The 27,396-nt window shown below is 42.6% G+C and overlaps 1 protein-coding gene across 4 annotated transcripts in view; it reads right to left on the reverse strand.

Moving 5' to 3' along the window:
- Positions 1-6: 6 nt before the first annotated feature.
- Positions 7-27,396, reverse strand: part of KTN1 (kinectin 1) — an 81,991-nt gene continuing 54,601 nt past the window's right edge. For all 4 annotated transcript variants that reach the window (XM_050952545.1, XM_050952544.1, XM_050952546.1 and 1 more), the window contains 19 exons: positions 26,428-26,568; positions 23,966-24,072; positions 22,256-22,388; positions 20,731-20,818; positions 20,228-20,394; positions 19,100-19,168; positions 17,615-17,652; positions 16,932-17,022; positions 15,772-15,840; positions 15,035-15,072; positions 14,812-14,902; positions 11,831-11,899; positions 9,368-9,402; positions 9,127-9,217; positions 7,687-7,755; positions 4,779-4,816; positions 3,815-3,905; positions 3,592-3,660; positions 7-694 (listed from right to left, as the gene is read on the reverse strand). In XM_050952545.1, the coding sequence (XP_050808502.1) occupies positions 653-694; positions 3,592-3,660; positions 3,815-3,905; positions 4,779-4,816; positions 7,687-7,755; positions 9,127-9,217; positions 9,368-9,402; positions 11,831-11,899; positions 14,812-14,902; positions 15,035-15,072; positions 15,772-15,840; positions 16,932-17,022; positions 17,615-17,652; positions 19,100-19,168; positions 20,228-20,394; positions 20,731-20,818; positions 22,256-22,388; positions 23,966-24,072; positions 26,428-26,568 (1,536 nt within the window). In that variant the 3' untranslated portion in view covers positions 7-652. The remainder of the gene's footprint in view (positions 695-3,591; positions 3,661-3,814; positions 3,906-4,778; positions 4,817-7,686; positions 7,756-9,126; positions 9,218-9,367; positions 9,403-11,830; positions 11,900-14,811; positions 14,903-15,034; positions 15,073-15,771; positions 15,841-16,931; positions 17,023-17,614; positions 17,653-19,099; positions 19,169-20,227; positions 20,395-20,730; positions 20,819-22,255; positions 22,389-23,965; positions 24,073-26,427; positions 26,569-27,396) is intronic.

Genomic DNA, 27,396 nt, shown 5'->3' on the forward strand with positions numbered 1-27,396 from the left:
ACCATTATGCACAAAAAAGTGTTTTAGCCATTTGAAAAAGAACTTAAAACTGTGCAGCAAGTGCATAACAAACTAGAGCAAGCTGCATGATCAAAGGCTCCACTGCAGTTTATGCCAGCTGAACAGGAGTACAAACACTTTCAAGCTCCCTGCAAAAGCAGAGTGAAATGGAAGACGCACTTGATCAATGCTACAGCTCATTAAATCAAAGTGGACTGAAATTCTGCACTGATATATACTGCAGTGATTCCACACACCATTTCTCCTTGTCTCAAGATACTTCCCCGCTCCACACGAAAGGGGCTGAATGGATAGTCTTGGAGATTAAGTCGTATTTTTCCACATAAGTACAGAAAGGATTCCAGTGTAAATGTCCCACACTGCCCTGCCAGCGTTTCTCAACTCTGACTTGGATGTAGCACCTGTCAAGTAGTTGGGTCTCTATGCCCACTGAACACCTGACAACCTGCTCGGTGATCTCAGCAAATAGCCTCGCTATGGCAATGGCATTCGTAATAAGGATGCTTGTCCAACAACACTATTTGCTCATTTCACACAGAATGGACATCAGAGAAGTTGAAATGTCCTTAAAACAAAATCTGAAGAAGGATGCCAGAGAGCAGATTATACGCTTCTGTTAAAGTAACAGTACTTACAGGTTCTGAAGGTCATTGACTTGTGAAGCGATTGATACCTAAAGACAAACATTTGGTACTTCAATCACTCCTATAAGACTGGGCTATCCACACCAAAGTCCAGTATATACAGCTAAGCAAACAGACAACTATTAAAATTAGTTTGGGGAGGAAGAATGGGAAAACAAGGCCATCAGAGAGATTGTTAAAAGGGTCAGTGTCTAGTAGTTTAGATCTGTAGGAAAGAGTTACGAAACTGAATGTTATCATTTACACACTTTCCATAATGATTTAGCACACTCCCTGCAGTGTCAGAAATAGAAGCACTCCAGCACTGGGCCAGTGTACGAGAACCAGAGGTATAAATGGACCCTAAAGACACCTGTTTTGTTCCACTAGCCACCTTGAGCGAAGTTCAAAACAGATGATCTCTTTTCTTAATTTAGATTTGAACACAAGAGATTTTTAAATAGGATTTCCAGACTGCCAGTGGCCCTTTAAGTCTCTGATCAAAGGAGGATGCCAAAATAGAGTATTTAATTTTTGTGGGTGGATGAAAGAGACACAAAGCTTACCTGGAATATCTTTCATTTAAATTCTATATCAAAACAGCAGACTATAAAAGTCTACAGTGCATACTCCTAGCAAGAGACCTGGCAGGAATCACAACAGCTCAAAGGCCATTAACTCCAGTAGGTAGTGCCCTGCTCCAGTGTTGCATTAAAACCTGAATTATTTCCAAGGCCTTGCATTTCTCTGCTGTAGACATCATGCGAAGTAATGTTTGTATTACTATAAAAACACCTCGTGTCCAAACCTGCCGGTGCATCAAACAATTTACAGGGGAACTAGTTACTGTTGAGAGCAGACAATGCATCAGAGCTAGACAGTGTTGGGTCCTCAGTTATTTTGGTGCCAGTGTGGATTGACTAGCCAAAAGGGTTCAATTAGCACTCTGCTAACGCTCCACAGTGCCCTGGTGGTTTCACAAAGTCTCCCACAATGCACTGCATAAGCACAGCTCTCATCTCCCGGAGCAGCACTTCAAGGAGGTGGTGTCCTATCTAGCTCTCATGAGACTGCAGCTGCATATTGTGTTCAATTCTGGGCACGCTACCAGAGAATTAAGGGAAAAAAGCAGAGCAATCATCAAGACCAAGAGGGATTGCTTTAGGAGAAAAGATTAGACAGAAAAATTATGTATAACTTTGACGAACACCCTCTAAGTCAGGGGTTCTCAAATGGGGTGGTGACCCATCAGGTTGTTACGTGGGGGTCACGGGCTGTCAGCCTCCACCACCAATCACTGCTTCACCTCCAGCATTTATAGTACCGTAACTTAAAAAAAATATATGTTTTTGATTTATAAGGGGTGGGGGGTAGCATTCACACTCTTGTTGTGTGAAAGGGCTCACACCAAGACAAACGTTTTGAGAACCACTATTCTAAATATTTGAAGGGGATGAGCACAGACGATAGGCAAGAGTAAGGGTAGTGCATCGAGGTATAACTAGGAACAACAAGGTGAAATCAAGAAAAATAAAGTATAGGCAAAAAATCAAGCAACTTCCTGACAGCAAAATGGAGAAGACTGCCTGGACAAGAGTATCCTAAATAGGGACAGTAGTCCCATTGTTTGGGACACTAGATAAACTAGGACATCGGACTTTTACCTCTTTGCTCCTGGTAGATGGAGTGAAAACTCACTCTGCAAAGACTTGTTTTCAACTACTGGCTAAGGGAAGAGAATGGCTGGTATGTTTACCTGGAGAACAGAAATGCCAAGAGCACAGACCTTCTAGCTTTAGAGGGGATGGATAGGATCTGACAGGAGGAAAAATTGGACAAGAACCATTTTTGACCCAGTAGCTTTTAGCTAGTAGAGCAGCTGATGCAGGACAGTAAGAGAAAGCTCCTTCACTGTTTGCAGTCAAAGGGAACAGAACACTGGAGGCACTAGAGGGTGCCAGGGCTCTACGAAACGAAGGCGTGTAACCACTGGAACTAACTGCGCAGAGCTGAGAGCTACAGGAGTTCTCACCAAGTCTTTCACTAGCAAGCACAGGACTCTGAGTATCTGTTATGGGGTTGCTGAGGAAGACATCTGTTAGAGTGTATCTTTATAGTTTCGTACCCTATAACCAAGGGCTTCATTTTGGTTTGTAGAGATTTTTACGAAAAAAATTCCCCGGTTTTACAAAAAGCTGTTTTTTACTCAACTGCATCTGAATTTTGGGCCACTAAGGAACACAAAAAGACTGATAAGAAAATCCAATACACTACATTAGGTAGATGTGTTTATGTTAAAAATAAGTTAGTCTAAATGTTAATGCGAGACTGTCTGTTAAAGGAAGGCTGTGTACGACACATACACATGTGCATACATGTACATCAGTGCTCAAATCCTAAATAAAGTGCCAAAACTCCCTAGACCCGACTCCCTGTTCTGGAAGGAAAGGTCATCTCGGGTAACCTGGGTAGACCCAAGGGGAACCCCAGATACCTGTCTCCCTGCTCCAGGAGAGATGGCGGCTCGGTAACCTGGGCAGATTAGGTAACTGATCCACCATCTCTCCTTCCAGAGCGGGCCCGGAAGCAGAAGGGGTAAAAGGAAGCAGAGTGAGTAGATGGTGCCCTCTTCACTCCCACGCCTTCTGGGCCCCCTTCAGTAGGAGAGATGGTGGCGTGGTAACCTGGGCCACCGTCTCTCCTGCTGGAGCCAGGAGTTGGGTCAGAAGTACTCTCTCTCTTCTCTATTCATTGGGGTATTTTCCTGTCCCCCCAGTATTAACCCTGATATTTACCCAGAAAAAAGTGAAGTTAATTTTTGCACTGATTTTTACACTTAAAAAGAAAAAGGCCCCAGTAAAACAGTTGACGTACTAGAACAGATATGCTAGTAAGCAAAGCATGTATTGCAAGGCTGCCTCATACTTCCAGCTCTAAGGAATTTTACCTGTTTTTCCATCTCAAGCTGGGAATGTCCTACTTCTTCTTTCAGAGCCTCTATTTCCTGTGTGAAAGCCTTTTCAATGACAAAACAGACAGGATTGGACAATTGAGAAAGCATCACCACATGTATTCTACAAGTTTATTACTACTAATTGCAAGGCAAGAACAAAGAAATGGAAGTTAATGGCACAGACACAGAAAGGCAACAGCACGACTCTGATAGGTACCTGAACCGTTTTCTCCTTGTTTGCAACTTTGAGGACTTCAGCCTCCAGGAGTTCTTCCACCGATTTTATCTTTCCATCCTTCTCATGGATTCTTAGCACATAACAGAGAGGAAACATCACAAGCTAGTTGAACTAGCGTAAGCAATCTTCATTATTATCATCATAATAGCCCCTAAGAGCCCCAGACAGGCCCCTCTGTGCTCGGTGCTGTAACATCTGTATATCAGAATCAAACAAGTGGGTATCCTACACACACCCAGGGTAGCGGAAGGAGGGGGATACAGCAACATGGTACAAGCTTGCTTTTGCAATAACGAGCTCTGTGCATCATTGGCAGTAGGGTGACCAGATGTCCTAATTTAATAGGGACAGGCCCGATGGGTCTTTTTCTTATATAGGCTCCTATTACCCCCATCCCATCCCAATTTTTCACACTTGCCGTCTGGTCACCCTAGTTGCTAGGTACCTAGTTTGGTTTGTAATCAGCAGCAGTAGTCCTAGTAGGCCACACGCCTACCTTTAGATTTCAAGTTCTGGCAAATGTGCTTCAGCAAAATATTTACTGCTTTTTTTTTGTTTTTCTTAACCTTCAAGAGTAAGAAATATAAATCCACTCCTTTCACGCACATTAAAGGAGAACCAGCCAATAATCTAATGGTCCAGCACCTAGTGAACAAGGACAGGCCTAGAACCCTAAGGCCTGGGCTAGCAAAACTAATGTGAGTCCTATATCAATCAGCTACTGACCCCTACACTATTTGGTGCAGATCTATTACTGGATTTACAGAAGCATTAGTTTAGCGTGGTGTGTTGCTCAGAGCTCACACAGCCATGCAAACTTTGTGCACCTGACTAAAATGGAATGTTCAGGAGAGGCAACATACCCCTGAAAATAGCAAAGAGGAGTTGGAAAAGAGGGACGAGGTTTAGGGCAGAGGGATGACAGGTTCATAACGCTACTTACACTTTCTGAAGTTCTTCCACCACTGATTCGAAAGAAACCTAAGCAAACAAATATTTAGTTTAGAGAGACTGAAGAGTTCAAAGTAACTACCTGGTGGTTAGTGGGAGGGAAAGGGCCTGGAGAGTGCGGGGATCAGTAACGGGACACAAAGCTCTGCAAGCTCTAAGATGTTGGTTTGAATTTGGTCTGGGTTTGTAGTGGCCCTAGTTTTTAAATCATAGGATGGCGGTTTGATGGCTTCCTTGGTGGTCCTTAGTGGAAGAGTGCCCACCATCACTACAAAACTCAAAATTATTGCAGCACGCTCCAGAATAACTTTCCCCAAAAAGAAAAGCTTCAAGATGAGCTATTAACTGGCAATGCCGCGCGAGATAAAGCCTAGCAACTGCTTCTTTAACAATGGTCAAGGCAGACCACAAAGGCATTGGCATGACCATAGTATGTAGGAGCCCTAGGCATGGACCAGCACCCCACTGGGCTAGGCAGGCACTGTACAAACACAGGCCAAAAAGACAAGACTCAAAACCACTGCCTGGCTCTCTCAGGCCCTTAAGGTCACCAGTCCATTTTTCAGGTGACAGACAGCACTCCCAGTGCAATCAATAACTCTGCGTACAAGTGCAGGTCACGCTTCGCTAATTAAGTGGGTAGCTTTATTAGTACGTATAGTTTAAAAAAATCATTGGCACGTAGTGCCTAACAGACTATTTGATCTCACCAGATTGTTATCATAATCTGTATTTCCTTGAGCTTTGGGGAAGACAGAGAGAAGGGGGCTGAGATATTGGGGGAAGCAAGAGGCAGAGAAACTCCTTTGCCAACTGGCTGGTTTAAAGGGGTTGGGATTTACTACTGGATTTGTTATTCTTTTGCATAGATTGCATTTTAGCAGCCAGTAAAGAAAGTAGCAAATAGGGATAGATATTGTACATTTATAAACTTAAAATCAGTAAGTATCGATTTACGTAGGCTCCCCATGAGCTTTTGTCAGTATTAAAAGCGCTCTCAGGAGCGGCTTGGGTGAACCCCAGTGCCAGTAGGTGAGCAGCCTCCCGCAAATGCCAAAAGAATAAAACAAGAGATTCTATAATGGACACACATACACCCCCACCCAAAAAAACCATTACAAGTTTTGATCATATAATTAGACATCATAATTCATATGTACCAGAGGGCTACATTTAGGTCGCCTGCACAACCTTATTTCTGGCATTTTCCAATCTGAAGGTTTGACTTTGCAACTTTAATATTGTGAACATAGGTTTTGTGTGTGTAATTTCCTAGGGTGTTTTTTTTTTATTTTTAAATACTAAACACAGAAACTGCATTGTATGGTATCATACAGACTCTATAGGAGTCATTAGTAGGTTTGGAAACTTTAGATCACGAGGGACACACTTCCGCCACTTCAGCTAATGGAGTAACTGATAGCAGTAGTAGGTTGTGACCCTCTATGTGGGCCATCACTAGAGCAGAGTAGAGAAAGACTTTGCCAGTGGGTTTTACAGATGTTTGCTGACAGCAGAGGAACGGTGAGATCCAGAATCCTGCATTCCATTTCAGGATCTGGAGGCAAGAGACTGGGAGCCAGTGAGAATGGGGAAGATACACAGGATGAAACTGGGAATGGTGGGACAAGGACATTGGGATGGGATATTCTGAGAGGTGAGACTAGGACTTGCTGGAAAAAGAGACTGGGATGAGATGCCTGCAGAATGGAGACTGGGACTGGCTAGCTAAGGAGAATGGGGCCAGAATGAGGAGCAAGGAGTGGGAGAAGAGAAGTCAGGAATGGGTTGGAAGGGCTAGGGCAGAAGAGGGTCCCACTTGGGGGAACAGATGCAAGAATTTATACCCACTAGAGCCTGCTCCTTTCCAGAAGCTGGAATGGAACCCAAGATTCTTGAGTCTCACCATTCCTCTGCAGTCAGCAAATATCTGAATATCTGATCTAATGGTTCCAACCCTGCTGATAACCCATGTGGGTATCAAAACATTGTACAAGATTATGTAACCAAAGGTTGTCTCAACGCATAGAGATGCAAGGTGGGTAAGGTAATCTCTTATTGGCAGGGCCCTACCAAAATCGCAGCCATGAAAAACGTGTCACAGACCGTAAAATCTCGTCTTTTTCATAGATTCTAGGACGGGAAGGGACCTCGAGAAGTCATTGAGTTCAATCCCCTGCCCTCATGGCAGGACCAAATACTGTCTAGACCATCCTTGACAGACATTTTGTGTGCTTTTACCTTATACAATACAGATTTCACAGGGGAGACCAGTGTTTCTCAAAAGGGAAACCCCAAAAGGGAGTTGCCAGGGAGAGGAGGGAATGTCACAAGGTTATTTTTGGGGGCGGGGGTGACAGTATTGCCACCCTTGCTTCTGTGCTGCCTTCAGAGCTGGGTGGCTGAAGAGCAGCAGCTGTCGACCAGGTGCCAAGCTCTGAAGGCAGCACCTGCCAGCAGCAGCACGGAAGTAAGGGTAGCAGTACCACAACCCCCCTTACAATAACCTTGCGACCCCCCCCCCCCACACACTTTTTTGTGACCAACTCCTTTTTGGGTCAGGGCCCCTAGAATTACACCACCACCATGAAATTTCAGATTCAAATAGCTGAAAATAACTAAATTGATTATTTTTTAAATCTTATGACCATGAAATTGGCCAAAATGGACCATGAATTTGGTAGGGCCCTACTTATTGGGCCAACTTCTGTTGATAAAAGAAACAAGCTTTTGAGCTACACAGCGCTCTTCTTCATAATACATACACACAGGTGCCAAATTAAAGTCTCACAGACAACCTCAGTTATGGCATTTCCTAACTTTTGAGTGCCTGACTTTTAAATCTTAGTGTTCTTTTAATGTAGTTTGCAAGTAATACAATTTAGGATTTAAAGTCCTACCTGCTCTGATTGCTGAATTTGCAGATTTTGAACTTCTTTTTTCAAGGATGAATTTTCTGCTCGCAGTGCCTTTTAAAGAGAAATAAACAGGAAAAGTGAAAAACGCAATTTTAAGAAAGATCAAAAACAAATTTGTTCACTGCTGTTTGGATGATACCTCTTAAAAGCAATATTCTCCTTCAAGTTTTTATATCTCTTTCGATTAAATTGACTCCAACTGAAATAGGATAGAAATTAAAGATGGAAAAAAGACCCACCTAGATCTAATCTCCCTATGCCCTGCTAGTATAGAATGTTTTATCTAGTCTAGTTTTACAGGTCAAGGGAAGCCAGTAATTTTTTTTTTCTTATTTTAGCCTAAAAAGCTTCCTTCTCTTATTTTTACCACTGTGAAACAAGCCTCCCCTCTTTTGGAATTTACACACTCCTCAAATACTGGTCAACCCTTTCTGACCTCTTAAAAACTGCCTACTCACAATATGTACGTTTGTAGTTTATGGTGGCACCCACCATTGTATTCCTCTTCTCCATCCCAGCAAGTCGCATTAAAGGGCTACTTTGAACAGAATTACAGGAGGGGGGCATGGGTGAGAGGGGCGTGGAAATATTTCTTGCGGGAATGTTAAGTTAAAAAAAAATTCTGCAGCGAGTTTAGTAATCGTCGCAATTTCATCTGATACAAGTTCCATGGCCTCTGTGAAAGTTCTCACATGGACTCTGAAGGCCAGCCTTCACATCTTGAACTAGACTTTAATTCACAGTGCGCTAGAGCAGTGAAGAGCACCAGAGTGATGTGCACACAGCAACTTTGGTTGCTTAACAACCAGGCTATTGCTTTTTGTGCAAACTGTAGCTTTTTTATGGCAGATGGCTTCATTCCTAGATTGAGGTTTCAGTCACTGAGCCGGTCATTTACAAGTACATAGATCTCCATGCTCAGATTGGCGTTCTACCACCGTGGCTGTCTGGGCTTTCCATCAATCTAACATTCTTCCATTTTGATATATTTACAAATACTTCTAGGTGGACAGTAAAAGCAAGTTCGATCCTTTTACAATTTACTTCATCTTCCAACTACCATTAGAGTAGAAAAAAATCACAGAAGCTGCAGTAATAATCCCAAGAGTATAAATAAACTTTTTCTAAATGTAATCTTGCCACTAATCACTCTGGACATATACATGTGAGATCGCACTGGTTTTTAGTCCTGACCAACTAGGACATTACCAAATTCCTTTAGAAGAAGAATAGACTGTTCTAACTTGTGCACAAAAACATCAGCAGAAGGAAGTGAACATTTTGGCCTCAAGGAGGTCACTTTTCCCTATTCAAAGGAAATGTTCTGATACCTTGACATGTGGACCCACAGTTCAAAGTTACACACAACATGAGAAACCCCAGTCTCTCTTTCCCACTGATAATACTGCAAGAGATTTTTACCTTCAATTCCTCCTCCCTATTAGCCACTTGTATGAGCCCAGCTTCCAGCAGTTCTTCAACCGTCTTAATCTTTTCATCCTTTTCAGTAATACTGAGAAATTAAACAAAGATGTTACAAGATATTCTCCATGAAGAAACAAGTTGCTCCTACAAGAAATTTTCATGGAAAAACTAGTAACCTTACTGTCATAGGATCAAGGAGGTACTTTAGCTTCCTTGATGAGAGCTGAAAATCCCTTACCTCCTTTCCATTTGCTCCAACAGTTCTTTATTAGCCTATAAATTAAAGTATGAAAAGCTGGTCACCGATTGGATCAACACTGGTTTAAAATTTAGTAACAGAAAGGACTGATTAGCATCAGCTTGTCTAGACACTGAGTTTTTGGATTAAACTAGTCCAAGAGGTAAAGTTTTCATAATGTGTGTTCCCAATACTGCTATTGGAAAGCAGAATCTGAACCTGTTAGGACAAGGGTGCTGGGCCAGACTAGCTTTTATACTCTTCATATTAGCTTACAAACAGCAAGGAGCTCTGGACATCATGCTCAAATCTCATGAGGTGCCATCTGCCCCCTAACTCTGATGATGTCAGTGGGAGTTGAGGGCGCTCAGCGCCCTGCAGCATCTGGCTCAGAACTTCCAGCCCACAGACCTGAACACCTGCGAGTGTAATCAAGATCAGAGTTTCTACGTTTTCCAAAACTATGTACTTAGCTGGGGCACCACGCACCAGGTTCTGGCTTTTACATCTATGCAAGGGCCAACAGCAGTGCATGCTGGCGGCAGCTTTTTTAATGCCACCCACAAGGGAGGAGGCGCTCAAGCCAACAACTGGAGAAAACCCTGCCTCAGGTTCCAAGGTGCCAGTTGGGAATCTCTAACTGTCACACCTTAGAACAATGGAGACACTCCAGGGGTAGGAGCTACTGATTGGCGGTTGTAACTGCAGCTAAACAGATTACAAAGCTGAGGCAGCAAGACCTGTGGTGAAAGGGTAAAGCCATGTGTTTTGCTGATGCTTTTCACAGGCAGCCACTACCAACTTGTCTGGTAGGTGAGGAACAAGGTACGTGAGGGCGTGCTCCAGGTAAGAGATCAGGAATAAGACTAAGAATAACCAGTAGTACTGGTCATTATGATAGTCACAAGGAAAAAGTGTATTAGAAAAAGGTTCATCGGGTTAGACTGAAAAATACAAAAGGGGTCCAGAATTTTTAAGTTCAGTTTTAGCTTTATGTTGCTTGCTATGAAGCCTAGAGTTTTGGTTGGCTGAAGAAATACGGTACTATTGCCCCTCGTCCTGTCACAAGCCCCTACCGCAGAGGGGAGGCCACTGGCAGGGAACAAGAGGCAGCTCACAGACAAATGGCTACTGCTCCCTTTCAAGGGAAAGCAAGCAGGCCATTCAGTCTGGAAACTGGAAGGTGAGTGACAACGTGGTAAAAAGGGTCAGTCTGGAGTAGAGACCAGCCCAAAACTCTGAGGGAGGGAGCAGCACTAGCAGACAACCTGCATGAACACATAGAATTACCTGTGCTATTTACACCTGCAGTGAAACCAAGAGCATCAGAAGCAGTAAAAGAGTTAGAGGAGCAAACGCAGCAGCATCTACAAAGTACACACAGAGCTAAATGTTGATAGCAAGGTGTCTTGCACCCCCCACTCCCTCTGCGGAGTGAATACACTAAAACATTGGGTCAAATGGCCATGGCTCTTATTTAACAACCTGTCACATGGAGCAAATGAGAAGAGTCATACCATTGCCTGCAAGAATCCACCTCCACTCAGCCTTGCATCACATCCATGTAAAGTGGCCCAGAGCAACCCCCCTTCCCATTAGCACAGCAAGGGCTTGCCTGGTGGAATGACCAGTTTACTGTCTCCATGCCACTGCCAGGAGCTGTCCCTTTAAAGTGCCCATACCACCTCCCTCCTTGGGGCATCGGTCTCTCATGGATCAGCTCAGGCTAGAGAATGAGCCTCATCCAAATGATGAAGCAGGGCTTCTTCCACCAGCAGGATGTCTCATTTACCAGTGCTGTTTCACCTGTAACACCATGACCTTCCATACTCTCTGCTACAACAAGCCCCATCTGACTGAGCTATAATTATAATGAACTGTGCCTGAGAGGTCACCAGGACCCCAAGGGAAGGAGACACCTATAACGAGAAAACACAGGCCAGTAAGCACCAAAATCCAAATGAAGTACCACCCCCCTCAGGGATTTTGAGCTTAGATGTCTCTGATCTCCAATGGTCATGTTGGCTGCTGGGACAGGTGACATACAGACAAAAGCAAAGAGTGATGTCCTCTGTCTTGACACATCATAATGAGGGAGGGTGTAGCATGGCTCACCAAGTTATATTTAACCAATCAGACTGACTCATCAACGGCTTGGGCAATCTGTTTCCAGGCTTTTGACTCAATATTGGCTTCCTGATTCCACCAGAGACCCTCAGGAGGCCTGTGAGGTTTTTCTTTATATCCAGCAGCTTGACTGAAAGCTGCTGCTCATCCATCAGGTTAGGGCCACAAAGGACCTTCCATCTTGCAGTAGTGAAATCAGAGCTCTAAAAGCAATGGACGGAGCAGCTGGAGTTTTCAACCAGCTCAACTAGGGACCCTGGTCAGAAGCAGAACTCTTTAAAACAAAAACCAACTCCACCAGCTATGTAATAAGACATAAGTAAATATTGATTGTACCTGCTCGGACAAGAGAGCCTGCAGTTTTTGAACTTCCGATTGCAAAGCTTTGTTTTGATCCTTAAGAACCTGGAAGGAGATAGCAAGCCGTCAATTCAGAACGGCGTATCCAAATGACTTTGTTTTGTAACATTAGCCATCTAATGAATCATAAGTAGAGAAGCTGCAGCTTTTTTTAACACACAAATACAGTAGCATAGAAAAAAAAAAACTAAAAAAAAGTTGGTTTTCCCTCTTTCTTGCTTCCTCAGAACACTAAGACTTTTGTCCCCAGATAGCCAAGAGAAATAGTCCCCATCCCCAGGGATGGGATCACACAAAAATAATTGACTACCCCTGCCATAAAAGATGCAGCAGTGCTGGGAGTTGTAGCTCTTACCTAGTATACGACAGTGAAATCTAGACTATCCTCCTACAAAAAAAACACTTATTAGCACCAAGTCAACCTATTGCTGATGACTGGCTTTTACAAAATGCTCCTTTTGTAAAGGAAAGGTTCCAATATCCCCTCCCAGATGCTCGCAAGCTACCCTAAAATGTTTATAAACACAGCAAAAACAGATGGGTCTGCAGTCTCTGGCATGCTCCAGCTTCAGATGGTGGATTAGATGCCTATGAGAAGACAAGTAATCATACCGGGGGTCCCTCGTCTGCCTTTGATAATCACTCTAAAGGCAACAAAGCTGTTTCTCTCTGGAGTATGGCAGAAACAGAACCCCATCTTAATTGGCAAATCAAGACCTCAAAAAAAAAAAAAAAAAAAAGGGCAGATCTAGCCTAGATTGCTATTTCTGAAACAACGCTGGCTTCTAACGAACACATTTTTCTCCCCACCAGTTACATAGATGACTGCATAGACAGACACTTTACCTCTTTTGGATACTGGCACCAACTTAGTACTGCTTGGGATGCAAACCTCCATTTGATACTATGAAGAGCAGAACAGTAAAAATGTTTTACAGACTGGAGATAATAAATTTAGGATCCATGGGATCAATATATTCTTATCTTCTGTACTGAGAGCATCAACACCATAGCCGGACCCTTCCTGCTCACTTTTAAAGTCCCATTAGCTTAGATAAAACTGTTGTTAGTTTCTAGGCACTTTAGTTCATTATACAGCTACACCTCTACCTTGATATAACGCTGTCCTTGGGGGCCAAAAAATCTTACCGTGTTATAGGTGAAACTGTGTTATATCGAACTTGCTTTGATCCACCTGAGTGTGTAACCCCACCCCCCCAGGGCACAGTTTTACTGCATTATATTCAAATTCGTGTTATATCAGGTGGTGTTATAGCGAGGTAGCGGTGTATTTGTCCACAACTTGCTGATTGTTCCCACGTGCTGGAGAAGGCAGGAAATGCAGTTCTTCACCATGTACTCTTTTTTTAAATCTACATTTAGCTCCATCAGCATGTATTTTTAGAGCCCAGCTTCTATCACTTTTACCAGTGATTTTCAGAATCCTTAAAAATCTGCTAGGTACCCTCTCTAAATACATGGTTCCTACCCCAAAGGTTTACAGGGCAAGTTTAGACAGGAAAGGAGTACAACAAAAAGGATTGTGATTATTGTTGGACAAAAGTTTTTGGCCAAAAGCATTTTTCCCCAATAAAAATGCAAGTCTGGCAACACCGAAACATTCCACAAAATTTGTGTCTGTTTTGCCAAATTGTGCTGAAAAAAAAAAACTATAGAGGTCCAAACATTTCAAATAGATTCAAAATTTTAAAAAAATTCAATTAAAAATGTTTCAAAGCACTTATAATCTAAATGAAACACTGTTGGACGCCAAATTAATTTCTCTGTGACATTTCACATTTTGCTGAAAAAATTAAAAATTCTCTCTCGGGTTGACCTGAAACATTTTTTTCCATAATTCCCAGTGAGCTAAAAGATCAATTATTTGCACAACTAGTTATGATTGAGAATCAATTCATTTTGGACTAGGATACTCATCTCGTTCTGCCTTTCCTCTGATGCAAAGCCCTACATCTCCCAGCACTGTTGTATCTTTTATGGCAGGGGTAGTCTATTTTTTGTCAGGATCCAAATTTCTTGGTCAAGGTATAGTCAAGGTCCAGACTCCAAAGAAAAGAAAAGAATGATAATAAGTAAATAAAAAAAATTTGGGGGTTCGTTCAAAAGCATCTAGCAGTCTAGCTTTGAGCCATGGTCTGCCTATTGACTACCCATGCTTTATGGGTTACCCTAGGAGGTTGTGTGTCAGCTCACAGCAGAGTTAATCTTGTGTGGGAACAGAAGTAAAGGGTAACCCATAAAGCATGTGTTGAAGGAACTACCTTTAGGAAGAAGGCATCAAAGCCCTTTATGGGAAGCAGGCCTTGCTTTATAAGAGTTTAAATCCACAAACAAGGATGTTTGGCGTTCGTTTGTTTAACATTGTTCGCTTGTGTGTGCACATAATACAGAAACAAACCTAGCTCTGCACAAAGGAATTCAAATGTCGGCACAGTTATATCTTTAATTGATAGCTTAGCTGCCACAGTACAGATGAGACATTTTAAGTTTAAGCAAAATCAGATATTTTTACATTTATTTACAGTTTAAGAAAAAAGTTGTAATCAGATCACTAGCAACATGATAATCCAAACTATGTATGCATCAACATCTGGCAGGACACATTTCACATATGAAATGCAGAAAAACCTGTCATGGTTATTACTGAACATCTCGTCCTTTCAGAGAGTTCATTAACTATTTAGAGACATTAGTCTTCACAGCTGCAGCTAGTACATTTAAATGGATTTTAACATGGATGTACTCAGTTGCACAGCTTGCTGCTGCTACAACATCCTGAAAGGACGCCAGCAATATTACATATTCTCGTTTACAATTCTTAACAGCTGAAAATACACAACCTCCGCTCTGCAAATCAGTGCAGTTGTTTGCACTGTTACAGAATCTTTCAGAAATCTAGAAAATGTTACAAACAAGCTTAACACAGAGTACAGTACCTTAAATTCTTCCCTTGTGTTTGAGACCTGGGCAAGTTGTCCTTGTAGCTGTTCTTCAAGTGCTCTTATTTTGTCATCTTTAATATGAATACTGACACAGTAAATTACACAGTTAATAATACTTCCCTTTTCCACAGCATCCATTCAATTAAAAAAAGGTATAAACAAAGCTACAAAAAAATTGTTTACCAAATGCTGGTTGGATTTATTTTATTTTATTTACCTTTTCTGCATCCTCTCCAGTTCATGTGCAGCAGCCACCTAGATATAAAGAGGATTAGCAGAGTCTTAACATATTACATCACAAGACTCAATCAACCCCACATTCCTCAATATTCAAGCTAGAATAAGTCAGTTTCAGTGGTTCTTTCACTATATTAGTCTCCAACATAAGTGAGGGAATAATGTTATCTTTACTCATTTTTAAAGACTGCAAGCTCACATCTTCCACATTATATATTCAACAATTGGTCCTCTGCACTGGTGCTCTCCGATATCCAGCACTCACTACAATGAAATAAAGCACTGTCAAGTATTTTAAATACCTGGCCATGGGGCTGAAATGCAAAGGGCCAGATTTTTAGAACTGCCCATGGGAAGCAGTGTGCATGTATGATTATTTTAGATAGTGGTCAAGATGGCACATGCAATCATGGTATCTGAATTCACAACTGTGGGCATAGTGTCTTGAAGGAATCTGTTTGATGAACAAATTAAAGCTGTAAACTGCAGTAACGGGAGTGTTAAATAAGCAGACTCTTTCTTAAGAAGATTCCTTCGATGTTTGGTTTCTCAAAAGTCATCACTAATGAGCCCAGATCTGCAGCCTTCATAGTTTTACCCTACTCCATGAGTAATTTCATTGAAATCAATGAGGTTACTCGCAAAGTATGGTGCCACTCAGGTGTCTGTGTGGCAGAATCTGGCACTTAATGAGTTAAGTAAACATGGTTATTTTACCTGTTCATTTGTCAAAGCCTGTAACTTCTGCACCTCTGCTTTTAGGGATAAATTCATATTCTGTATAACCTACAGAGAAAAAGAGATGAATTCATTTGCTTTTTAAAGACACTATTTCAAGTCATTCCATATTCTTCAGTGCAAATATTTCACACAACCTTTTGCTAAGAGCCTAACATTAACACCAAGATAATCTCTGACTTTCTTGTAAGGCGGACAACTTTCTAATGTCTGAAAACTGGACACCTCTGCCCCACCTCTTCCCCCAAAACCCCACCCCTGCCCCGTCACTGAGGCCCTGCCCCTCATTCATTCCTCTCCCTCTCCTCCCCCGATTGCTCACTGCTCTCCCCCATCAACTCCAGCATGAGCAGCCCCCAGGGACTTGCAACCCCAGCTCCAGTAGGCCACCTGGTAGTGCAGGTCAGAAGAGCACTGTAGCTGCACGGAAGCAGCCAGGCAGCCCTGCTGACAAGCTAGGACATGGCCCTCCTGCACAGAGGCATCCCTCTGAGCTGCCTGCCTCACAGTCCCCTTCCCTGCCCACTCAAGCCCTCCCCGTCCTAGAACTGCCTGAGAGAGTGGCTGGCGAAAGTGCTGGCTGGCAGGACAGCATGCGTTTCTTCCCCCCAGGGAATGTTCCATCCCTGCTGGGAGCCCCTCACCCCATTCACCATGGGCCCCTGCACTCTGTCCTCCAGTGCAGCCCTGCAAATTTTGCTCCTCAAAGCTGGTGCATGCGTACTGCCACAGGAGCTGCCACTTCATGGCCAGGCAACAGGCTGCCCCTTCCCTCTCCCCTGCCCCCCTTGCCCATACTGACCAGACACTGCCAAGTTCCCTTTTCAACTGGACTTTCCGGTTGAAAACCGGACACCTGGCAACCCTACTTCCTTGAAGTTCATCTGCCTGTGTAACCTACATGCCTAATAAGGAGATAGTTCTTGAAGAGATCTGTTGGCAGGGGATAGGAATGAGCTGTGTCTGGGTCATTGTTGCTAGACAGATGCACAATTACTTCTCCACATCCAGAAGTTTCTGGACTTGTGTGCGGCAGTTTTGGGTCTGCTGGGTTTGTGGGTTTCAGTTCACAATTACAGCTTCTGTAATGAGCTTGCTCTTCAGTCATTCAGTTTCCTTCAAAGGAGCATTTCCTATACCTTGAGCTCCTCCTCCTTGCCGGCTAGATTGGCATGTTCATTGACTAAAGAGTCCTCCACCTGCTTTATCTGTTTGTCCTTTTCTGCAATCCTGTACAAATCAGAGATGCAAGTAATTTGCAACAAGACCTTTTAGACAGAAATGGATGTATAGTGTTAGGTTACACTTAAAAGAAGGAATATGCAGGCCCAAAATCCAATCTGCTATAATTAATTCTGTTGACAGAGTGTTTTGGACATAAAGAGTTTTTCTTTTTTGTTTTAAATCCTCTATGCTTTCCAAGAGTTTACAAGACGTGCACGAAGCCTGGTGCATCATAACACCTTCCCCCTCAATGGGACAAGTACCCTGAAGCTCTGCTTTAGAGGCTGTTCTAACATTCTCCTGGCCCTGCACATGCCACGGATCCACACACACAGACGTCAGCAAGAGGGGCAGCTCTCACTCCCACACAGCAACACACAATGTACTCTAAGTCTGGGGTGGGAAGGGGAAATCCGTAGGAAGAAGTTTCACAGCTTCCAAGAGGATCACACACAATGCAAAGTTAATACTTAAGTGACAGCGTTTCCTTCACAGTTCTCTCTCATATGTGCCAAGCATGAGTTAAGAGTTTCTACATCTTGAGCAGGCAACAAAGCAAGGAACTTCTTCATAAACTTATAGGAGAAGGGATGCTTACACTTTCTGTAGTTCTTCTGCCAGGACTGAAGCAGAGCTCTACAGAGGGGGAAAAAATAGCTGGATGTAAATCAAAAACGAAAAAAGTCCTTTTCTAAGCTGAGCCAGAAATAACATTTGCTGGACTTGTTTACTGGAGATGTTTGAAACTGGCACAGGTCAAATACCCAACATTTCCTGGCCAAAGAATTTTGAAATGGTATAAACTCATACCAAAGTCCTTGCCCACACTGGTCCAAGAGCCAAGGAACATTACCGTAATGGACCATATGGACCTGTAATTGTGGGAGTTCTCTTATAGTTTTGTGCCTCAATGCCATAGATTCTTCTCATCCAGTTTCCCCATTCATACTAGATGGCAGAGAACAGCATCAAGAAAATTAAAATGAATGTGAACCCAAGTCATCTCAGTCATTTACGCAAGTCCCCACTTAGGAGTAGTTAGACATCCAGCACTACCCCCACCCTTCAAAATAACCAGCCCAACCTGTTACCTTTCCACCACTGCCCTCACTCCTGAAGGGACCAAACTCTACAACAAAAGGCAAGTGCCAGATTATTAATGTGGTCTTCAGTTTGTTCAGGCCACATGTGAGTATCTAGCTTGGCTGGAAGCTGAAGCTGGACAAATACTTGCAGGATATAAAAGAACAAGTTTTTGACAATGAAGGCAATTAATAATTGGAACAACCGGCTAAGGGCTGTAGTGGATTCTCCGTCACTGGCAATTTTTTTAATCAAGATTGGATGTTTTCCTAAAAAACAGGTTCAGGTTCAAAGAGAAATGATTTCAGGGAAACCCTATGGTTGGTACTATCCAGGAGGTCAGGCCAGATGCTAACTGTGGTCCCTTCTGGCCTTAGACTCAATGAAGGGATAGCAAGTTTGTCCATACACGACTGAAAAAATTCAATACTCAGCTGTAGGCAGGCAGGGAGCTCCGAATCTTTGTACTTGTTTCATTTGTGCCTGCATTAAGCAGGCAAAGTTAAAGGGGGCTTTTCTAAGGCTGCTGATTTCTACAATTGGCTGTGCAGAGAGTCAACTTCTCATTGTCTGCAATCCAGAAGCCAGGAAATATCTGGATGTGACTGGAGCCTCTAATGAGGCATTGAAATCTGATGTACAGTATTTAACGACACTGTACAAAGAAATAAGTTGTCAAAGCAAATCAAGCGGAACCAGAACGTTTAAACATGAAAAACTGTGAAAGTTATCGCAAGTCATCTATTGTTTCCACTGAAATAGTCATTGGATTTAAGAAATTATTCCACACAACTTAATGTTATAAACACTATTTCGACGTGAACTATAAAATGCGTGGTATGCTTCATCATGCTCTATTGCCCAAGGCGTCATGGTAACTTTCTACATTCAATGTACCATATCCAGATTTAAATAATATAATTGTTGTAACTGGCTTTTGAAAGAACATTTACCAGTTAAGACTGCAAGACAAAATGTATAGTGTGAGAACATGCTGTACCTGGGCTGCCATTTGTGAATGAAACTTCTGAAGCTGAGCTTTCAAAGCCTCATTCTGCTCCATCAGCTCCTTATGGAGAGAGAACACAAAAAGAAAAGCAAATTTAAATATACAAGAGTATATATGTTTTAGTTCTTATCAACTGCATTGTTTTAAAGTTGCATGTTAGGCATTTACACTTGAACAATGTTGTGAAGGCCAAGACTATCACAGGGTCCAAAACAAAAAAACATTAAGTTCATGGACGATAAGTCCATCCATGGCTATTAGTGAGGATGGACAGGGGTGGTGTCCCTAGCCTGTTTGCCAGAAGCTGGGAATGGACAGAGGATGGATCACTTGATGGTTACCTGTTCTGTTCACTCCCTCTGGGGCACCTGTATTGACCACTGTCAGAAGACAGGATAATGGGCTAGACAGACCTTTGATCTGATGTAGTATGGCCGTTCTTTTGTTAACCACATTGTTTGGATGACACTATTTTTTAATTACAATTATCTTTTGGTAGTAAACTTAAGAACAACAAGGAATACAACACAGTATGTGCAACAAGAGAACAGTCCCTTCCTTTCCACTCCATATACCTCATACAACATAAGCTAGCTTGCTTGAAACCAATGCAGCAGGTCAGAGTATCTCCTCTTACAGGATGACAGCTGATCACTGGAACAAAGTACACCTCTGCCCCGCTATAACATGGTCGTGGGGAGCCAAAAATCCCTACCGCGTTATAGCTGAAACTCCGTTATATTGGGGTAGGGGCAGCAGGGCTCTGGCAGGGATTTAAAAGAGCTCCGGACTCCAGCCGCTGCGGGGAGCCTGGGCCCTTTAAATCACTGGTGAGCCCCACTGCTGCAGCCCCGGGGCAGCGGCAGCAGGGCTCCAGCGGGATTTACAGGGCCCGAGGCTTCCCACAGCAGCCAGGGCCCTGGGCCCTTTAAAGCACTGCCGGAGCCCCACTGCTACCACACTGTACGCGAACCTGTGTTATATCAGGCTGCATTATAGCGAGGTAGAGGTGTATATTCATTCTTGCATTCAGTTGTAAAGCTTTGTTAAAACAAAAGCCCAGTAATATCATTCAAGCTCTGTTGCATGGAGAAAGATCTTCAGCTATTAATGCAGTACCTGCACCTGCAACTGCACAGAATCCTCTGCAGTGACCCTCTTTTGTTCAGCGTCCATTAACTGCAACATCCTTTGCTCCAGCTGTTGTTTAGACACTATTGTATCAGTAAGTTTGCTGTGCAGGCTCTGGACTTCATTGTCTTTGGCCACAAGCTTATTCTGCACATCTGCGACAGAAACATCAAGGTTTTAAACAAACAAAATATTTAAACATTTGTAATATATTGGGAAAACTGAGCAACGGACAGTTTTTATTTAAGCAAGCATAGTATTTAACTATGCTTAACCCTTCACACTTAAAACAACCCAGGCCATAGATACCATGTTGAAATGCACTATTTTCCTGACATGTCAGCTGGAGGAGGTACTGAGTACATTGATGAACCGTTTCCTTTAAATTCTCTATAGCTCAATGTTATTTGCCCAAGAATATGCTTTTTACATACAGGAAAAGGGAGAGGCGGCCATCTTTGGTAGTAATAGGAAACTACACATGTTCATACCTTGTTGTGCTGCTTCATGTTCTGCTATCCTTTTCCTGAGATAGGCCTGGATTTCCTCCCATCTCCTCTCTGCTTCCTGCTGTTGGGCCTACCAATTGAAAGCGGGAATTGAGACAGAGGAAAAAAGGGTCAACTTTCAAGTCCCCATACTGACCTATGTAATGGAGTGCATCTCTGCTTTCTAGACCATGTCTACACCTAAGCTACAGCAGCACAATTGCAGTGCCTCAGTGTAGACCTCACTACAGCACCAGGAGGGGTTCTCCTTTTGCTGTAGTTAATCCACCTCCTTGAGAGGCGGTAACTAGGTTGATGGTAGGGTTGCCTACACCAGGGGTTAGGGTGGCATAGCTACATCTCAGGTGTGCAGATTTTTCAAACACCTGAGAGGTATAGCTACACCGATGCACGTTTCTACTGTAGACCATCCCATAGCGATGTTCCTAAACCTCTATCCAATATAAGGCAGCATATGTCCCTCCCTTCCACATACAGCAAAACCACAGTGCAGACATCCAGCACTCAATAAGCCTCACCCTAAGCCAATCCAGTCTATTTCAACAGCTTTGCAGTCCAAACTCTGAACTAAATCCCAAACGATCTAAACCACAGCTCTTTAGCAGACAAGTTTCTATAACTAACTAACAGGGGAAAATGTCACTCCTCAAGTTCAGGAAGGAGTGCCTGAATCCAAAATTGCCAGATCTTGTGTAAATCTGCATTTGTTATCCAAAATTTCGTTCAGTTGTAGACACCACCTGTCCAGCAACAGCAATTCATGCGTTCTTTCACTGCAAATTGATTTTCTTTTAGTAACAAGCTACCAGCACTCTGAAATTGAATTTTCTTCTGACAGATTTTTTATTATTATTATTATTATTATTATTATTATTATTATTATATGCCCACATAGAAAGAAAAGCACCACCTCTGTTCTATCAAAGAGAGGGAAAGGGGCAAACCAGGCACATCCCAGGCCAGTAAAACTAGATTATTCTTAACAAATATAGCATTTTGTTTAGATACAATGTATTTGAATAAGTTACTCCAACCACAAGAACAAAAGGACACTTATATCATTTGAAACACCTATTGGGACAATGCTTCCTAAGTAAGTTACTACAGGATACTATTCCAGTCACAATTTTTTGACTGTTCAAATATGTTCAGAGATTTAAGATAAGCAAGTTTCTTTTAAAAGACAACATTTTTCTGTAGAAGTAGTTTTTACTAAATAGGAGTGTTCATAAAAAGTGCAATATATTCAAAGCTCACCTAGAAAGGAAGCATCAAATGCAGGCCTGTTATTTTCCACCAATTGCAATTTTCCATTTTAATCAGACATTGAAAGAGTAAATACAGAGCTAATGTGTAGGCTTATAGGCAATACATATTTTAGCAAGATTTCCTTCCAAATTTCTCATATACCCTAAAATATCAGAAGGCAGATTTCCCCACTCAAAGTAATATAGGCTTTGTTAAGGGCACAGCATAACTGCAGAGGGATAAAGGAAACAGGAGTCACCTTTAGCTGGCCAATTGTTTGCTCTGTATTTTTCTTTTGGAGTTCCTCCTGCTGCAATTTATTGTTCTTCTCCGTCAGTTCATTCACAAGCCTAGCACAATCCTGACGCAATTTGTTCAGTTCACTAGACTGCCTAAAGAAATAAGAATGACTGGTTTTTCATAACGTAATCTTAAGCAATTACAGTTCACAAGGATCAAGTCAATGAAATATCAGTACACTCAAATATCAATATCAAATAAAAAAAGTGTACTTCTAAAAGAAGCATTTAATATCAATTTACTCTCATAGAGTCACAGAAGTATTTAGCATTTCAGAATATGTACAAAATTACGCATAGAAAGCAGTAACGTTCCTGACTCAAATCATGTCAACTGCAGCTGGGTGTCTGGACACCATCTAACAAAACAGAGCCCTGCTTCTCCCCTTATCAGAATCTCAGGATGCTACAGCAGCACAAATGACCCTCTTCACTGGCTCAGAAGCAATACGAGTCACAATATATAAAACTTTGAATGACTTTGCTTATCTCTCTTCTCCTAAAACCACCAACAGATAACTATCTTATTGCTATGCATTTGATGCATCTTTTATGCAGATGTTTACTATTTTTGTTAAAATGGCTTAAAATCTTCCAGCTCCCAAGATTACAAGGTCAATATTTCTACTGAGGCCTCATGGCCAAGGGCTATATAATTTGTGTCAAACATAGTGACAGTTAGCACTTCTATGCTTCCTTCCATTGGAGGGTCTCTAACTTTAGCAACTTTAAGAGGCCAGCTCTTCAGAAAGTGCCAAGCACCCACCCACTGAAAAATAAAGGTCTCAAATTGAGGCATCCAAAGCCAATAATCACTTGAAGATCTTGGCCTACGTGCCTAACTCATTGAGTGTCAGAACATTACTCCTGAGGGTGCTGGGGGAGTGGGGCTTGGTGGGGTGGGGGTCTAGATGTAGCTGGTTGGGGCTCAGTGGGGTGAGGATCTGGGTGTGGAGGTCATGTTGTAGTACTCCAGGTATGTGGGGGGAAGGCAGGAAGCTCACTGGGGTGGAAGTTCAAGTGCAGAGGGGCTCAGTGGAGGGGTAGGTCTGGGTGCAGGGGTCCGGATGCACTGGAGTTGTGTGGACAGCGGAGCAGCTTCCCATACAGTGACCCCTCTCCCCGAGGCTGAGCAGGGATGGGAGCAGGCAGTGTGGAGTTTCCTGCAGCTAGGGGAGGGTCTGACCCAGCCCCAGTCACTCCTTGCAGGGGAAGAGCAGGTCCCACCCTCCCCCAGCCCAGCCGAGACTAGCAGCCTAGCCAGCACAAAGTAGGAGCCACCAGCTGGGTTGTCCCCTGCCCTACCTTCCCCGCAATGATTTACTTCTCCGCTGGCTGATCCGGACACCTGAAATAATGTGCCTGAGCTGCTGGGGAGGGATGTATCATCGTTCTTGCTGCTTCCCTTTGCTTACCCATCAGAAAGTCATTTTTCTGCAGGGAAGCGAAGCAATCTGTGGGGGACGTGAATTCTGCATGCATACAATGGCACAGAATTCCCCCTGGAATAACTGAATATAGTTATATACCAGTATAATAAAGCCATGGCTGTGGAGACGGTGTCAGTTAGTGGAACACCTAAAAGGTGGCCAGAACAGCTATCTTCAGGGAAAGCCTCAATAAGTTTTAAAAAACCTGATCGCTCAGAGGCACTGAACTCCTGAACATACTTGCTTTCCATCTGGTTGGTAGAAGTACTGACAGCATCTCTCAGGATACCATTTTCCTGCTTCAGGTGGCCTATCTCAGCCTCCATCTGCTCACGAAGTTGCTGGAACTAAAATAAATATCACACATTTTAAAGCTCTGAGGAAGAGAAGTCAATAGCTGTGTAACAGACACCGTTACTGTATTGTAAAAGAAACTTACAATAGTCTCAGATCAAGAAAATTAATTTGGAAGGCTCTTAGGTTTTGCAGTCCACACACAAATAAATATGTACCCCAATCAAAAACCTACTGATATTTTAAGCTCACATAGTTGAATTAAGGACACATTTGCCTTTTAAACCAGTGTTCCCTCTTGTGTGCATGTGCCACAATGTTCTTATGCAGCATGCAAATCTAGTAATGGTAGATCACTGAGCATTCCTGATTATGTGACTTAGTCCAATAAACACCACTAGACATTTATAAAGTAGATTCAGGGGAGGGGCTGACTTCAAACTTCCACAGAAATAAATTAAACTGAAAATGTGCACAGAAGTTTAAAGCCACAATGAGAAGATTGACTCCCACCACAAGGCTGCGCCAGTAGCCAGAAAGCTTGATTCAGCACTGAAGAAGGCAGACTCCATATGCCAGATGACAGGACAGGCTGGCTAGCGAGTTACCAGTTTGTTGAGGGCCTACAAACACATGCAGCTAAACATTTCTTTCCTCCTCTACCAGTGCCAAAAACTTTCTGTGACAGTTGAAACCAGTTCCAGGACCTCGTTTCATCAGATGACTAATTTATCAGTGAGGATTTTGTATACAAAAAGGCTGAGACACAAACATTTGCTGTTGGGGTGAGACAGAAAAAAGACAGAAGCTACTGGAGTGCCAACATTTAGCTCACATTGACATAGGCTCCAAGTTGCTCTCAATACCACACAACCCTGGAAGTTCCAGGAAGAAAAGGCATCCAAAACCCAACAGGCAGCTCAGATAACCAGGCTGTCAGCCAAACAGCATTCCCTTCTCTGCAGTCTAATTTCCATAGTACACCAGCAGGGGGAGTTGAACTAGAATGCCAAGAACCAGGGAGGGTTCCATTTACATTCTCCCCACAGGCTTCTGCCCCTCTCCCAGCATGGTTCAGGATCCTATTGTGCAGTGGGCTGTACATAGGTAGCAAAAGGCCTTACTCTGGAGATCTTACTTTGCTTCAGTAACTTTGACAGGGTGCCCTCTGATGTATGCAGAAGGACTGGAAACGTATCACTTGATTTTAAAATGTCCACGTTCCCCTCAATACTGCTAGAGTGACAGAAAAAAAAAAGCGATGACTAAAAACTCAGATTTTAGCAAATCAGTTGGTATAAATACAGCCATACTTCTTCCTGCAAAGCTTTGATTGACTGTAGATGCAACAAGTTTGCCTCTGAGTTTGATAAAGCTAAAGCTTTTCTTAGGTCACATTGTAACTATGTTAATGAAGGCTAACAAAATGAGGGTTGAGATGGCTCAGAGGACAATCTTATGGCAGAGTGGAGGATAAGTCCATCAATGGCTATTAGCCAAGATATTCAGAGATTCAACCCCATGCTCTGGGTGTCCCTAAACCTCTGACTACTGCAAGCTGGGACTGGACAACAGGGTATGGATCTCTCTCTCCATAACTTACTCAGTTCTGTTCATTCCCTCTTAAGCATCTGGCACTGGCTGCTGTTGGAAGACAGGATACTGGGCTAAATGGACTGTTGGTCTGACCCAGTGTGGTCACTCTTATGTACTTAGGGTCCTTCATGCTTTTCAGTAACGCGTTTAGCAATGCAGAGTGCATTTTATAACCTCCCTCCATGAACATATTTGCTTTTAAGGATGCTTTGCATCCAGCATGTCATTCAGAAGATAAGTTGTTAATAGCGCCAATCCATGTGTATGGCTATGAGGGTCATCTTTCTGAAGCTGGATGATTTAAATAGATTTTGCACCTCAAGAATCGCACTTTTCAATTACAAACATAAGATGATCACAAACCACTTTATGAAGAACTGGGAGTGTTATGTCCATTATACAGACAACAGAAGCACAGGGTGGGTAAGTCACAGAGTCCATGGCAAAGTCTGGACTAGAACTGCAGTCACTAGATCCCAAACCTTTGCTCCAGCCAGAAGACATGCTGCTCATCCCTGGTCATTTGCAGATAAGGGAAATAACGAATGAAAAAGTAGTACAGTATGTTACTTTATATGACAAGACCTGTCTCTTGAAAACAAAGGCCATTTATAGGAGCTTGCTGCCTTCACCTAGATAAAGAATTTATCCCAGGCTCCTCACCTCAATCACTAGAGATTCTGGGTAGCACCTGCAGTTTATTCATATGGAAACAAAATCAAGTGTTGCATCTTTTGCCAGAACAGTCATTTCTCATACTAATCTATCGGTGCTTCACTCAAGAAATCAAAATGGCTTTCATAGAGCTTTACCTTCATCTTCATCCCCTGGTTTTCCTGGTAGCTAACGTGGATCTTGCTCTGAAAAGTACCGTGCTCCTTTTCTAGCACGTTGATTCGTTCTCTCATCTTTGTCGTAACCAAATTGCTTCTCTCCTTCTCTGCAACCAGTTCCTTGAATAGGAAATTGGTTAAAAAAAAAAAAAGTTCATTTCCCCTGTCCCCTCAATCTCCTAAAAAATCGTAAGGCAATAAATTACTAATTACATTCCATATACATCAGATTAGAGCCATTATCAATATTCTTTACCCACAGAAGAATTCAAGTGTTCAGCCTGACCAGCAACATGTTTCTGATATTTTATATGGATTTAGCATCAACATAAAAGCAGATTAGAAAACACCTGTCAGGGATGGTCTAGATAATACTTATTCCTGCCTTGAGAGCAGAGGAATGGACTAGATGACCTCTTGAGGTCCCTTCCAGTCCTATGATTCTATAATTTCACAATTTAAGTAAAATTGGGTGTTGCAATGAAAAGAATGGTCTCTTGTTGCTTCAGAGAAAGTAGAATAGGGTTTCTATCAAAATAAGCCAAATTCGTCCCCCAATTGCCTCTGTATGCCCCAGTGAAATCAATATTTCATAGGTATAACTAAAGGCAGAATTTAATATGTCTAATGAACTAGGAGAACGCAGTTATAGGATTGCAGCAAAAGTACAGTACATTTTAGATCAGTTGTACAGTACAGATGAACTATCCAGCTGAAGTGAAAGTAGAGTTCAGCCTAATGTTCAGGTCCCCTCACTAGCCAGAGTCATTCAGTACATAACTGCTAGCATTAAATCATACAGTATAGGCTTAAATCTCAAGTAATCAAGCAAGTGCAATCCAATTCTGCATACTTAGTGCAGGATGATCATTAAGTTAAATACAAACTAAAAATATTACTATTAGAACCACATTACGGTGCAAACACTTTACAATGTCATAAAATACG

This window comes from Gopherus flavomarginatus, chromosome 5 (genome assembly GCF_025201925.1).
Source record: "Gopherus flavomarginatus isolate rGopFla2 chromosome 5, rGopFla2.mat.asm, whole genome shotgun sequence".
NCBI lineage: Eukaryota > Metazoa > Chordata > Testudines > Testudinidae > Gopherus > Gopherus flavomarginatus.